Source organism: Anopheles maculipalpis, chromosome 3RL (genome assembly GCF_943734695.1).
Source record: "Anopheles maculipalpis chromosome 3RL, idAnoMacuDA_375_x, whole genome shotgun sequence".
NCBI lineage: Eukaryota > Metazoa > Arthropoda > Insecta > Diptera > Culicidae > Anopheles > Anopheles maculipalpis.
Genome location: NC_064872.1, coordinates 20,315,707 through 20,330,209, shown reverse-complemented (window position 1 = coordinate 20,330,209; position 14,503 = coordinate 20,315,707). Strand labels below are relative to the sequence as shown.

Here is a 14,503-nt window from a genome sequence, read left to right as displayed (position 1 = left end):
GCTTATGTTTTTAACTTGCTTTTTTATGATTGCATCGCCGCCACCGCTGCCTGTCTGCCTCCGGTTCGCGTACATTACAATCTGACACAATAGGTGTAATTTAAATAAAAATTCGTTCGCTGATGTGAATTGCCTCCGGGTGTTACTGTGGGAAACTTTTATACGTTAACAGTTCACAACCCATCACCATGCAGGCGAAAAGGGCCCGGAATTTGGTGCTGTTGCAAAACGATTGCTTGCGCTGTTGTGTGTTTGATGGGAAATGCCCTGCAAGCACATACACGTGTGTAATGTTTATTGTTGTTACATACAATTTACAGCGATGACGTCCAGTATGCCTGTGCTGTGTTTGCGGGCTGTTTATTTGCGATGCGATACTGTGGGGGTGAAGAAAAATTTGTAATTAATTTTTAAATCAATGTTTGGCTTCATGGTGCGTGATTGAGGTAGTGCTTTTTTATTTTTGGTTGCGTCCGGCTTCATTATAATAAGCTATTCTTTTTGCGAAGCGTGCAATGAATGAAACAATTTTATTTAATGTGGTATTTTTAATTTATGTGATTGGTGAGCGTGTATGAAAAGGCGTACAAGAATGTTCTTTTGCTAACAAAATTCGAATTGTAAGTAGATTTTTTGTTCAAATAACAAATGCATATTTGAATCATCCACTAAATGAAACATTATTACGGTTTTGGCTCATCTACAACAATATACTGTTGTTGCGAATACTATTCATGCTTCGATGGGTTCGTTTGTTCGTTTTGCTGAAACCCAAACCTAAAACGAAAGCACAAAACAACGACCCCGAAACAGACAGGAAAAATGGCTCCTATTTTTATCAACACCTAAGCCTACCCGAAGGCCACCCTACTCACCAATTTGGGATGGCGTTGTTATGGAATTTTCGCGCTTTCATTTTTTATCCAATGCGTTTCACTTTCACTTCCCGCCTCACCGACCGTATCATCAGAAGCAGCAAAACATAAAATATCAATTTAAAATCGAATCAATTGGATTGGAAATGAGCCAGGGAATGTGCGATTAGGTCTGTCATTATAGGAAATGGGACTGCTGTTCGTACGGTGGTTCACGTTGCGTTTCGTTTCTGTATACGCACACATTCAACTCACGTTCGCGTTTGATGAAAAGGGAATGAAGTTATATTTGAGGATATTATGAGTTTTTTTTGACTTGTTGTTATAACGTTATTTGAATCACTTTACAAACAAGGCAAATTGTGCATAAGAATAAATTCTTGAATTTTTTTCTTGCTTTCTCCTCTATCTATCTTTGATTCGCTTCGTGTCTTTCTCTTTGTTTCTGCATCTTATTTTACAATTGAATATGACGGTCCAGTATGTTTCTGCATCTATCGTACTCATTTTTAGCTAATAAATATTCGTTTTGTGTTTGTTATTCTCTTGTTGGCGTTGTTTCTTTTTTGCGTTTTTTAAATTTAAATTTAATTTTTCTTACTTATTGTTTATTTTTGTATCTTTCTCTTGCATGTCGTTTCTTTCTCTTTGTAGCGCTTTCACTTTTTTCGCTTTCGTCTTTTTCCGCACAATTTATTTACAGCTATCTTTATTTTCTCTCACTCTCTCTCTCTCTCTCTCTCTCTCTCTCTATTTATCTCTCTGTTTATCTTTGTTAGCTCTTTTTTAGCTCTTTTTTCTTCGCTCCTGCGCACTCTTCCTTCCTTTTTTTTGATTTTCTCAAATGACAAAATTTGGTCAACTTTTTCATTGCATATTTTTCTTTTGTCTTCTGTATTTCTTGTCTTAAATCCGTTTTGCAGACTTTGTGATAAGTTTTATTATGTTTTTTATTTTCACATTACCTTTTTGTTACCTTGAATTTAAATTGTATTTTATTTTTTTTCAGGTATGCGCATCGCCTTTTCGCCAAATTTTATTTGTAGTCCCCTTTTTAATTTCTTTCTTACATCTGTTTCATCTTACAAGTCTGTTTGATAGTTCTCATTTTCAAAACTGTTTATTATAAAAAATTGACCATATTTGCAATTGTCATGGTTTAGGTAAACACATGAAACTGGTGCAGGACTTATCAAATAAGTTTTTTTTTTCGAAGCTTTTTAGTCCAGGGCTTTGCATGCAATCAGTGCTTTAATTCCAAATTGTTCCGTTAACACAGGCGTCACATGACAGGCTCTGTTATTCGTGTTTGTATTGTACAGCATTAACCTGCAGTGCTCACACCGCTCCGCAATGCACATTAATATTTAAACTATCGCTAATCCTCTATCTGTGCACAACCCAATCACGACACTCTCGATTAGCTCGGACGGTTGATGTATGTTGCACATCTGCGATAACAACTCACACCTTTTCTCGCCGAGGTGTCACATTTCATTGACTTTTTCGGTCTTTCACGCTCAGCAGGAAAAGCAGCAGCAGTGGCAGCACCACCCGAAAAACCACAGCCCAAACTGCAAGCTGCCAGTGTGAGAGTTAGCTGGAAAGAAGATTGATATCAACGATAAATTAATTCTCACTCGCACAGTGACGACACTAATACATCCCAAAAGGCACACACCGTGGTACAGTACAGTGCACAAGGGTAGTAAATGAAGTGTCTTCTTTCATTGCTGGTTGCTTCAGAACTTTAATGTCCCCCGAAGGAAGGATGTGGTCCCTCGAATAGCTGGCTTAGTGTATGGAACCCCTTTGAAATACTCCGGTTGTCTCCATTAGGGACGTAGGAGCTTTTGTTTGACGCATTACGCTCCGGGTCTCATAGTAATTAATGTTGAAAAGGTTGATGTACTGCTGGGTGGTCGTGTGTCTTTTGTAGAGCTTTTCGGTTTCGAAACATTCATTTTGTTGCTGATGTGCAGTAGGTGTTTGAGCTGGGAAGTAAATCCATAGGATTAGAGAATATCAATAACAAATTGTTATCCTGATGCAAGATTAGGTAAGTGTTTTATTACACAGCTGGCGCCGATGGCACGTAAACTAAAAGATTTAATGGTTTCAGGCACACTTAAATAATCCTAAAAGGGTGCTGATTTTCGATAACTTTAAATGCTTTCAATCATTCACACTCATATAAATTATTCTTTGGTCGCTATTTTGCAGCCCTCCATCAAAAATTTCAATAAAGCAAGAGTGAGCCTCATTTATCACTGAACCGTCTGACAGTCCGATTTCCGTTCGATGCTTCCACCAAACTGCCAGTTCCAATGTGTATCTTCTCTCTCTATTTTCTAGATCTACTGAAGGCTAATTGAAAACCCCTACGCCTCACCGGACTGTTGCAAACCTTCTCGGAAGAATGGTTCCTACAGGAACTGAGTGAATGTGGTTCGTAGCAACTCACAGGGAACTCATCATCCCACGGTAAGGTGTTGGCTACTATACCTGGACAACCTTCATGTTGGTGCAGTACCGGAAGCGAGCGGGAACGAAATTTACGACTCGAACGAAAGTAATCTGCTCCGGACACCGCTCGACCGAGGGCCACACTTTGATTTGTCTGCCTCGAAGAACATTACTGCGCTGGTCGGGAAGACGGCCTATCTCAACTGCCGGGTGAAGAACATCGGCAACAAAACGGTAAATTTCAATTTGTTGTCTTAGTGCGCTTTTTGTGTCCCAGTTGCTCGATACGGTGGTGTATTGACGGTTAGTGGAGTTTTTGTTTTGAGCAGGACAACGTTGCGTGTGGTAGAGTTCCAATCGAATAAGTTGCCATCTGTATGGATAAATTCTAACCAAGTGTTCTACTTTGTTTTTGTTTTTTTGTCTCCCATGCATCGCCCTCGTCCGGTTCATTTATCAACACGCGGTCCTGGTAGGTGTCCTGGGTGCGGCACCGTGACATTCATCTGTTAACCGTAGGTAGATTCACCTATACATCCGACCAGCGATTCCAAGCTGTACATAATCCCCAGACCAACGATTGGTCGCTACAAGTAAGTGCTGTCATGCCCTAGTTCCAGACCACCTTGTTTATTTTTTTTTTCGTTCATCGAATCCTCATGAGTATTTCTCGTTGAGCCTTTGTGGGAGAAAACATAAACCATCCATATTGACACCATATCCGGCCTATCCCAGCCATCGATCATTTGCAAGAGCGTAGGCTGTGGATCAACCTACTTTGTGTTGGACACAGGACACTTTTGTTTTTTTGTTTCCCAATTTTAGTTCCCACATTGTCACTTTGTTGCTAGTTGTTCTTTAGGATTAGTAACTCTTGAAAGCTTTTACTTTACCTCAAAATTTGTCATTTGTTTGAATTGTTCTTTTCCAAGTAGATTCCAAGTAGTAGATGGCCGTAAATGTCTATTTCATGGTATGAATGCGAGCCTCAACTCATTGAGCGATTTTAACGTATTTTTGCTAGAAAAAAAAACCTTTTTACAAACTTTTTTACTATGGTTTTTTTGTTGTTGTTGAGGAAACTGAATGATTCTTTTGAGCAATATCATCACTACGATAATTGGCATTCAATTTATTAGCCATAACCATAACCCGTAACCATTGAGTGTGCTACGCTTTAGGAAAAATAAGCCTAAAGATAGGCAATTTGCACTCAGAGCGTTATGTCTAGGAAACACCGGGATGGTATTTGAATTTATACATCGCCATCCCAAGAAGACAATCTTTGACCTTTAACCTTCGGTTGAACAACTAAGACCACAGAGAGATTTTTGACCAAGCAGACGAATTTAGAAGTGAAATCTTTTTTCGATCTTCCTGAATCGCTTGAATCGCAAATAAAATTGGTTTGGAGTCCTTGTCGGCTAGCAACATTCAGACATTCCTCTATAGCGCACTCCGGTGAATTCAGTTTTTTCCTTTCTGACCCTTTCTCTTACCCCTTCGGCATTCGTCAAACGGTCCGTTCCATTCCTCCCTCTGCTTCGGACGTGGCGTGTTCGATTTCACCGACAGCCCGTGCCAAACTCTCTTACACGGAGTAGACCGTACCCCTACAGATTTCTTTGTTCGAATTTGTTAAATTGAAGAATATTTTAAATGAAATTTCATGTTTTTTTTTTCATTATTGTTTTGCGGCTTTTTGCATTTATTGAATTCATTTCGTAGCTCTTTTTAAATTTATATTCCAAATAAAAATGTCTCTCACCTTGCAGGAATTGAATTGAAATTTATTTCCTAGAAATTATGAAATTTAACCCCGTATTTTTTTCGACGTCGTTAGCATTGACACAAGATAAGCAAATAAAACATCAAATAAACACGTGAAACAGTGCTCTACTGCATTTGTGACGCGCGTAGAAGTTGTGGAAGCAGGATCAATCCGTGCGATGATTCAATTACCGTGTCTCGGAATCCATACGCACACAAACGTAAAAGAAGTTGTGTTAATGGAAATAATGGTCATGGATGCATGCAGCCTTTTCGTTCCCCGCCTTGTACGTATCGGAGTGGGAAAGGAAAATTGATAATATTGACTATAGCAGAAAGCAAACAAAAACAAAACCAAAAAAAAAACAATTTTTTTGTGCACCACTTTTTCAAAATATACACATCGAAAAAGCAAAACTGTTTTCCTGAGAATTACCACCTGATACATGTTATTTTTGCTTAAATATTTTCATTGAAAAATTTCATGGTAGGATCGTGATCGATTGGACAAGTATGAAGAGGCAGAGCACGAGTAAGAAAAAAATCGAGTTTAAAAAATCAATATCGACGTGATTTTAATACCAATTTTCTGGATGACAGAAACGCATCGCGTATCGTATGTCTATCAACCGTTCACATTTGCCCTCTTCAAGGGTTGCACAATTGCACTTGTTCATTGCATCGATTTCCGGTATATGCGTCACTGTGACTCACACTTTATCTTTATTTATCGACAAGTTTAAACAAAATGGTAGAACACGTGCGTATGCATTGGGGTTAAGTGCAATGGGAGCAAAAATAGGAAATAGTGGTTTATTCTAGTGAAGAATGGTAATCCATTCGATGCATTGTTGTGGTTGCACGTTTATGGCACTCTTGATTTATCGTTTGACCCGGACACAGACGCCTTTTAACATGTATGACCCCAATAAAACGATAAAGTTTATAAAGTTGCTTGATATCATCTCCCAATAGTTGTGCATACTTTAACAATGAAAAGGTATTTATGGGGAGAAGAAATGTAGTTGCTTTATTTGTTATTTGTTATTTTATTTGTCGAATTCAACGGCCCATATGTGGCCCCCTTGAAGCGCCTTTTTTACGTTTACATTAATAGTTAACATTTACTGTTTTGCATTCAACAAGTCATTGGCCGCACTGTACGCATACAATTAAGGAACGCAGAGCGCGACAGGTCTGGTTCAAAACGATCACACACGGCGTTGAATTCGCGGCACATGACGAGGAACGGATCTGCGGCGCCACAACGAGTACGACATTCCCCTACGTCAAGAAGTGATCTAGCATGGAGCGATCTTGCCGGGGCGTAAATGTTGCTAATAGAGAGCAGCACCGGCGAGTTGATGCGATTGTCAAGTAAAAGTGCGAGAAAAAGTCTCTGCGCGTTACAATTCCGCTGTTTCAGCGGCTCCAGGTCAAACTGTAAATTGGCCTGGAGCCGTGTGTAAATTCACGCTGGATGGATTCCAGGCGAGCTATAGTTTGGTTTGCATCGAAGCTTATGAAATGTGGAGTTTGTGAGTTATTCGGCAGTCGTGGTTGAAATATGAAATGAACAACACCTAGTGTTATTGTTTCAGTACTTCTGTCCGTTTTTCTCTCTTTCTTTCATTTGTATATATATATATATATGTAGAAAAGAAATGTCGCATATTTCTTTTGCCGAGAGAAAAAGGGTATAAAAGGAAGGATTAGGGAGTACACAGGCAGTCGTCGTCAGGATAGCAGCAAATAAACACCTAAGTGCAAAACTCCAGACCTTGTTCTCGTTTTCTTCTCTCACTCACTCGGACTATCTTATATATATATATATATATATATATATATATATATATATATATATATATATATATATATATATATATATATATATATATATATATATATATATATATGGTTAGATGATATAAATGGTTAGATAAGTGTTGGAGACTCTGAATTTTAAAGTGAATAATGGGAAAAATAATTTTATTTGCAACACTCAATTTGTTTTCCTTAGATAAGCCAACAAGTTAAAATATGGCATAATGTAGGATTTGTAAGTGGTCATCAACGTGGGACTCTTCAAATAAAAAAAAAAAGTCCACCTCAAGCATTTCATTGCCACGTGTCTTTAGGTCAAAACTATTCTTTGTCGTCACACAAAAAGCACTGCAACCAAGTGAAACGATTAAGCAATTTGTTAAAAGTTAGCTGTGACTTCCATCCACACCAACTGGTTCTACTAGCTTCCACTGCCGTTTGTAGCGTAATTAGCTTATCGGGATTTTGTTTGTGTAACCATTTTCTTCACACTCCTTCAAAGTCGAGAAAAACAAAAGCAAAAAAAAAGCAATAGAAAAACTATTTTTAAAGCAGCCACAAAACTTTTTTTTTTGCTAAGCACCGTTCCATTTTTTGTTCTCGTTGGCTGCTTAATTCCAAACAGCTGTGGGATTAAGTTAAACGACAAAACTACTCGGTAAGTCGGTTGCGAACCAGCAAAGAAAAGTGATGACGATGGGAGATTTTATTTTCTTGCTTGCAATCAAACCGTCATAGCGTGGAGTTTTGTTTTCGTTAAGATGATTATGAAGTGAGAAGATTAAAATACAGACGTCCGATTTTTGGTGCATGATGCAAGCTTTTTTGTGGAACTGAACTTTTATGCTGCAGTAGGGTTGGAGGAGCTCCATGTAGTTGTCAATAATAAAATTTCAATTCCAAACGTGCCTACCTTTATTTAAGATTGTGTGTTTTATTTAAGAAATGGTTGATTGATAGTGCTGAGCTATTGCAGGTATAGTTTTCCTTTTTGAATAGTAAGGTGAATGGTGAAAAAAGGTGAAAAAAAAATGAATACTGAAAGAGTTTAATGATTTTTTGCCCTTTTATTGGGACCAAGTTACTTTTTCAAGTCGAGATATCTTGCAATTGTTCCTGGAGCAGAAAGATAAGCGTAAATCACAATGTGATAATCGAACAAGCTTTGCTGACATTTAGTTATCACTTCAAAATAATTGCTGCTCTGCTCCAATGTGTGTCGAACTTATTGAAGAATTTATTCATTTATTACACATAATGCACCAGCAACCAAATCAACGCTAAATATGTAAATAATTTGTCGAATCGAATTGATTACGCCGCTTTCAATGGAAAATTGTATGACATTATTCCCCGTACGTCAAACAACGCACCATTGCAACTTTCTGTGACATTTTTAAACCAAAAACTTGTTGATATTCACCGCATGTAAGCCCCGTGAATGGCACACGAATGGCCAGGTAAATGCATTATCGCACAAATTCCACACTTGGTAAGCGAACAGGTTACAAAATGGAAATCCCTTTCCTCGCACAATGGAGAACGAAACACTGTAATAAAAGCAAATGAATTGGAAGGAATGCATTCGCCAGTGGTTCAGGCGGGCATTCGTGTCTGGTTGGCCCTGCTCGCACATCGACTGCAGGTGCAATCGTGCATGCAGGAGTGGAGTTTCCGGGATCTTTAGTTTTATTATAGCACGGGCACTACCTGAGCAAATCCTTCCATCTTTGCCGTGATGGTGGTGGTGGTGGTGATGATTTATTGCCCACCCGAATAGGGCGTTGCGCGTTGGGTGGAAAATGTGATCCGGAAACTGGGACAGGTGTGGTGTGTTCCCTACGTTCTTTCTCAATCGTCGACGATGTGAACTTCTTGGCCGCGTAAGGAACGGGTTTCTTTATTGCAGCTTTCAGGTAACTCGTTACGTTGCTCACCGGCAACCAAGCATACACGCTTACGTGCGCCAGTGTTAAACCGGTGGAACGGAAATGAAAAATGGCAAACTTGGTTTCCGTGGGATGTGTGTGTGTGTGCGAGCACGCCGTTTGCCTATTAAGGTAATGTATGTCCTTGGAATTATCCTGAACTGAGCTTAAGGTGTTTTTTGTTGTTGTATGAATGTGGTTGTTGTATCGGCTGTTTGTAAGGTCACAGTCGATGAAGTGTTGCCCGATGTCGTTAAGGTTGCGGTTTAAGAGGTAATTTATTTTAATTTCAGTAACAGATGACAGGATACTTGTGAAGTAATTGGGAAGCATCATCTATAGGGATTATTGCTCAAAGGGACAATAGCAAGCAACTGATTTTTACACTTATCTTCTTCTTTTTCTTGGCTTACCGACCTACTAGGTCACGCCAACCATCGAATTGCTTACTAGACTGCCGGAAACGCGTTATTGAATAGTCAGTCCTCACTACAGGGGAACGGTTCTGATGAGATTTGTACTGCGGTCCTTCCATTCGAAGACTTTCGTCGCTGTCGCGTACACCACCGGGCCACCCCCTTTTATACTACTGTGTTCAAAAAATAAAGTGACTTTGCATGTTTTTCTTAAATGTTTTTTTATTAGACCAAATGAAGGTCATCTTCTTCGAAGTAATCGCCTTCCGATGCAATGCACCTGTTCCACCTCTTCTCCCACTCCTCGAAACAGGTGAAATACGCGGATGTCCTTTAGTTCCTCTGGGATGGGAATACTGGGATGTCCTTTAGTTTCGCCGTCGCTGCGGCTTCTATCTTCTCGATAGTATCAAAACGGTGTCTCCGAAGCGGGGACTGTTTTAGCTGGTTGAACAGCCAGAAGTCGGCTGGTGCTTATTCTGATGAATACGGCGGTTGCTAGTGGGCACCCAATATGGAACAATATGGAACAATATGTTGGCTTCGTCGGTCGAGGTGGATGGTCACCCCAGACGGTCCTCGTCTCCACAGACATACAGACTATATTATTCAATTATAATAATATGTTTTTTTATTTATAAAGGACGGCCAGGCCATATTGCTATATTATAATATGTTAATATGAATAAAAAAAAGAATTTATTAAAAATTTAAAAATAGTACTGGGCGCCTCCATCAGCTAATTTCATGAGCAACAATTTAAATTTTAATGCTAATTTTGAGCGGTATTTTTGTGTTTTGGGGTTAAAACTTAATTTATTTATGATACCTTACAACTTTACACTTAGCAAAACACATAAAAAAGGACACGTTCACAATGGCTATCCAAACCGCGCGCGCATGCAACGTCCGTGCTGGGTGCCGGGTGCCGAGAGAAGAATCCCTCAATCCCCGCTTCGCTGAAGGATGCGAGCGTCCGTGCGTGCGACTGAGACGACCATATCCGCTACACATCGGATGCTGTCAGTTCCCAGATAGCATCGAGTGTGCGGATAAGCTCTGGCCACAGCTTCTGCAAACAGTATTGGTTCCCTTAGTAGTAGAAATAATACAAGTAGACAATATACTTGCTTTACTATGCTTGTCACAGTATAATAAAGAAGTCGCAGTATAAAGAAAGGTGCATGAATGTGAAGTAAGTAAAACAGGATCAAAATTTGCTGCAGAGAAGAACGTGCCTGGCTTTGTGATTTATCATTCCTTCTCTGAGCGACGATTTAAATTTATTGTTTTTGAACACACCTTGCACATTCTTGTTCTCGCTCTCACAACCACTCACTACAACGTATTGGATAAAATTTTGTTCAATTACATGGTTACCATGGGGCAAAGCAGAAGTCACAGACAATAGTCTTTTCAATAACTTTGTCAAGAAATGTATTACAGGGTTGCTAAATGTAAGTACAAGTTGAACATGTTGCGATGAACAAATGACATTTATCGTATTTTGTTTGATGTTTGTGCTAGTGCTGACTAGACATTCTTGCTAGCTCTTAACATAAATTTATTGAATGATGAAGCACTTGGGATGGATATTTAAAAGGAAGGTTTATTATCATATACTGCTTTTTGAAGTCGATTGATAGCTCAAGGTCAAAACTCTTTGAGCTAAGTCTTATTTCTTTTACTTGCATTAAGCTGGAATTGTGAGTCATTTTGTGTCTAACAAAACAGATGATTGCTTCGAAACGAACGAACGAATAGCAATAACTATCAAAAAGGCAAAACGTGTTTATGTACAGGTTTTTGGAACCATCCTTTTCGTGTTACAGCAGCAGAACGGAAAGGATCATGATTCGGTCCCGTTGCTAGCTACAAATTTCTCATTCGTTTCCACGCTACTCATGCTGAAGGATGATTTGGTTGCGATAGAACCGAGTGCTAAAATTGATGTACCGGGTCGTAGTTTACCGAAGTGAATCACCTGCACACGGACGGAGCAAAGTTTATGAAAGGGTCCGTTGGTTATCCCCAAAAAGTTGTTGATCTCGAAGAAATCACCCAATGAAGAGACGACACCCATCGGTCCCTTGTTTTTACGGAGGGTTCGCATTGGCGTATGTACCGGTGGGTAGTGATAACCGGACATTTGCTCCACCAACGGGATGATCCAAAATCGAACCCGAACGTGTTATTGGGATAACGCACTTCTTCTCTGGCGTGTCTTCGAACTGAAATCCTACGTTTGGGATACTTTTTATGAAGTAAGTTTTGTTGTACCACTTTTCGGTCGGGTGTGTCGGAAGTGACGCGTTAAGATGTCTGACGCCTGTTGTGGCAGTTGGGAGTGAGATGGTGAGATGAGAACAAAGGCACTTGGTGTGGAGTTGAGAGACGGGGAAGCTGTTTTCTCATGGGATGCCATCCGTTGGATAAAATCGACAAACCGGTTCGTGTACAGGATGGTGCGGATATTCGTTGGTGAGCGCTGAAGTTTTCTCATGCCTCATTGTTGAGGCATTTTGCGGCACATTTTGCCAATGGCGGAAGTATGCGTGTGATGCTCGTGCTCGAACACTATGTAGAGATTCGAGATTGTTTGCAAGCAGCGTTTGTGATTTGGAAAATGATGGTATTGAACGTGGTTTCGGTGTGTTACGGTATGTGTGTAGAGTGCTGGCTTCAAGGCATATCATATCCATATCAATCGATCGAAAGCTTGATCACGGCATCAATAATGCTGGTGCCGAAAATGATTTCCCGGTAATTGGGTTTTAAAATAGTTTTTTAACTTTTTACGCAGTATAGAACGACAATTCACGCAATTGATTTGATGGTTTAAGTAACTAAAGTAAAACTTTACTGTAGTAGAGTAGAACCAAAACCACAGAACACAAATTTGTGTGTATCCGGTTATGCTTGATCGGTGATTTCAGTTGACTGTATCAATACTAGCTCAAGTAGCACGTTTAAAGAACATGATGATGATTCGTTGTTGCTTTAAAACGTTATGCAAATTGTGTGGCTGCTTGTCATGTGGTTTTAGTTACTCCAGGTTTCAGTTAGTGAATGAGAAACTGAAAACGATGCACCATTCACTTCAACCGTCCAGCTCATGTGAAAATTTTCGATCTACGGGTACGGTCAATGAAAATCCGTTTTGATTGGTTATCTCTAGCAACTGTCAGAAAATGGATATTCGTACGAAAAGCCTATCTATTATTGCCTTTTGGCACTTTTCAACGCCAAACGCACACAAATTCTCATACATCCGGCAGTTTGGTAGGAAGTGAATGTTGATGATGATGATTAGGAAACAGGCTGTGGTTTAGATTAGGATAAGAATACTATTAAACTCTCGTTGTAAGTTAACAATCTTGGAGGGCATAAGTGTAAGCTTATTATGATAAACTATTTCTTACATGACTATACATATGGAACTTTTTCATGCCCAAAATAGACAGACAAAAAGATACAAAACAATTTCTACCTTGAAACAGCGTATCTGCTAGTGTTGTTGATCATTGTTCCAAAACAACATTTTTAAAAAAGGTTCTACTAGTTTCTGATGTTGAACGGTATCAATACTTCGAAGGAGCAACCTCATACTGTGTTCGATGTTTTTTTGTTCAGACCGTTTGTTTCTTACTGGGCTACGTTCCATCCAGCAATTTGTTTAGGAATGTCTATTTGTGTCAAAGTTTTGGACATTTTTCAACTGAACGCAATGCAGTGGTATTTTTAATTATTTTTGCTTGACAATTTAACTACTTACTTAAGAGACGATCAAGCGCTCTTGCTTCACCTCTTCGTTTAGTACATTTTTCTTCTCTGATGATATTACGGTCCAAAACGCACTTTTTTGGTTTTTTTAGAAGTAGAAAACAGAAAAAGCAAGAAATTGACTTAAAAATAGGTCCTCGTACTCGTACACGGCCCTAGCTCGACGGACCATGTTCTTTCCCTCTATTTCCGCTTTTTCTATATCTCCAGAACTACACTTCTACCCAACAAACAATTTTGATAGACCCAGGTGACATATAATTACAATTTATTTATTAACTAAATTGTTTTACATCTAAACTAACCTAAACCTAACCTAAAAGAAACCTAATTAATGCAAAATATTCCTCACGAAGTGTACCGCACGAGAGTTGAGAGCAAAGAGAGCGAGCTCGCCCGTTCTGTCGACCTCGAAGGCTGTGAAAGATTCTGGCCGTGTTGCCAGAATCGCTGCTGTAGTGTTTTATAATAATTATTATTATTAGTTATCGTTCACAACGTAATTCCTCCCGGGGGTAAAGGAAGGTCGTCCCCGGCCGTATGATTGTTTTCGAGTTTGTCTATACAGTTTACGAAATTCTCCTTCTGTTGATCTTATTTTTGTGACGTTTGACTTTTCGTGTGTTTTCGAATGTTCTGTCTTTTATGTTATGAGCAGTTGTTCTGATAGCACGTGGGTCCAACTTCTTTCGAATATTGGGTTTAACGTAAACCTCTTCCCCATCATTTATTATTGGAGGATCCTCTTTCTTATGATTACTTCTGGTCTGTGCTTGAAGTGATCTGTTCAGATTTACTTTGACGTTGTTGAAAATGTCCTGTGCTTGCCTATTTATCTCTTCCGGATTCGTTATATTGCATTGGTTAAACACGATCTCATTTGGCGTATAGCCTGTCGAGGAATGTACCGTATTGTTGTATAACGCGATGCATATTGGTATCATATTAACCGTGTTCGTATCGGGAAATTTGTGCTTATTCGTGTTATACATTTCTATTACAGTAGAATGTGTCTTTTCCACTTGTCCGTTGCTCTCGGAAGACGATGCGTATTTAAGCGACGTGCCAAAGTTGCTTAGGAATTGTTTCAGTTGAATAGATCGGAACGTAGTTTCATGATCGGTAATTATTTCTGTCGGTGTTCCGAAATTACTAAAATATTTCGCTAACGCATTTTTGACGTCAATGAGGCTTTTGGATTCTATTGGGACCATTTGTGCGAATTTTGAAAATGCATCCACTAATGACAGAAAACTATTCGAGTTTATGGAGAAAATATCCATGTGGACGCGTTCCATTGGTCGATCTGTTACAGGTCTAGGAGATATTTTGATATTGTAGGGTTTGCGATCGTACTTGTGAGTGTTGCAAATTGTGCAAGTTCTAACTGCTGCTGCGATCTTGTTGTACATTTTCGGGAAGAAATATGCCCTTTTTAGTT

At 39.3% G+C, this 14,503-nt stretch overlaps 2 protein-coding genes across 2 annotated transcripts in view; both read left to right on the top strand.

The window, feature by feature from the left end:
- Positions 1–3,955, top strand: part of LOC126560465 (uncharacterized) — a 34,564-nt gene extending 30,609 nt beyond the window's left edge. Inside the window, exons 2-3 of the mRNA XM_050216424.1 lie at positions 3,406–3,575; positions 3,818–3,955. Coding sequence (XP_050072381.1) covers positions 3,406–3,575; positions 3,818–3,955 — 308 coding nt within the window. The remainder of the gene's footprint in view (positions 1–3,405; positions 3,576–3,817) is intronic.
- LOC126565490 (uncharacterized) overlaps positions 1–14,503 on the top strand; it is a 500,287-nt gene that overhangs the window by 162,776 nt on the left and 323,008 nt on the right. The gene's annotated exons all lie outside the window — the stretch shown is intronic.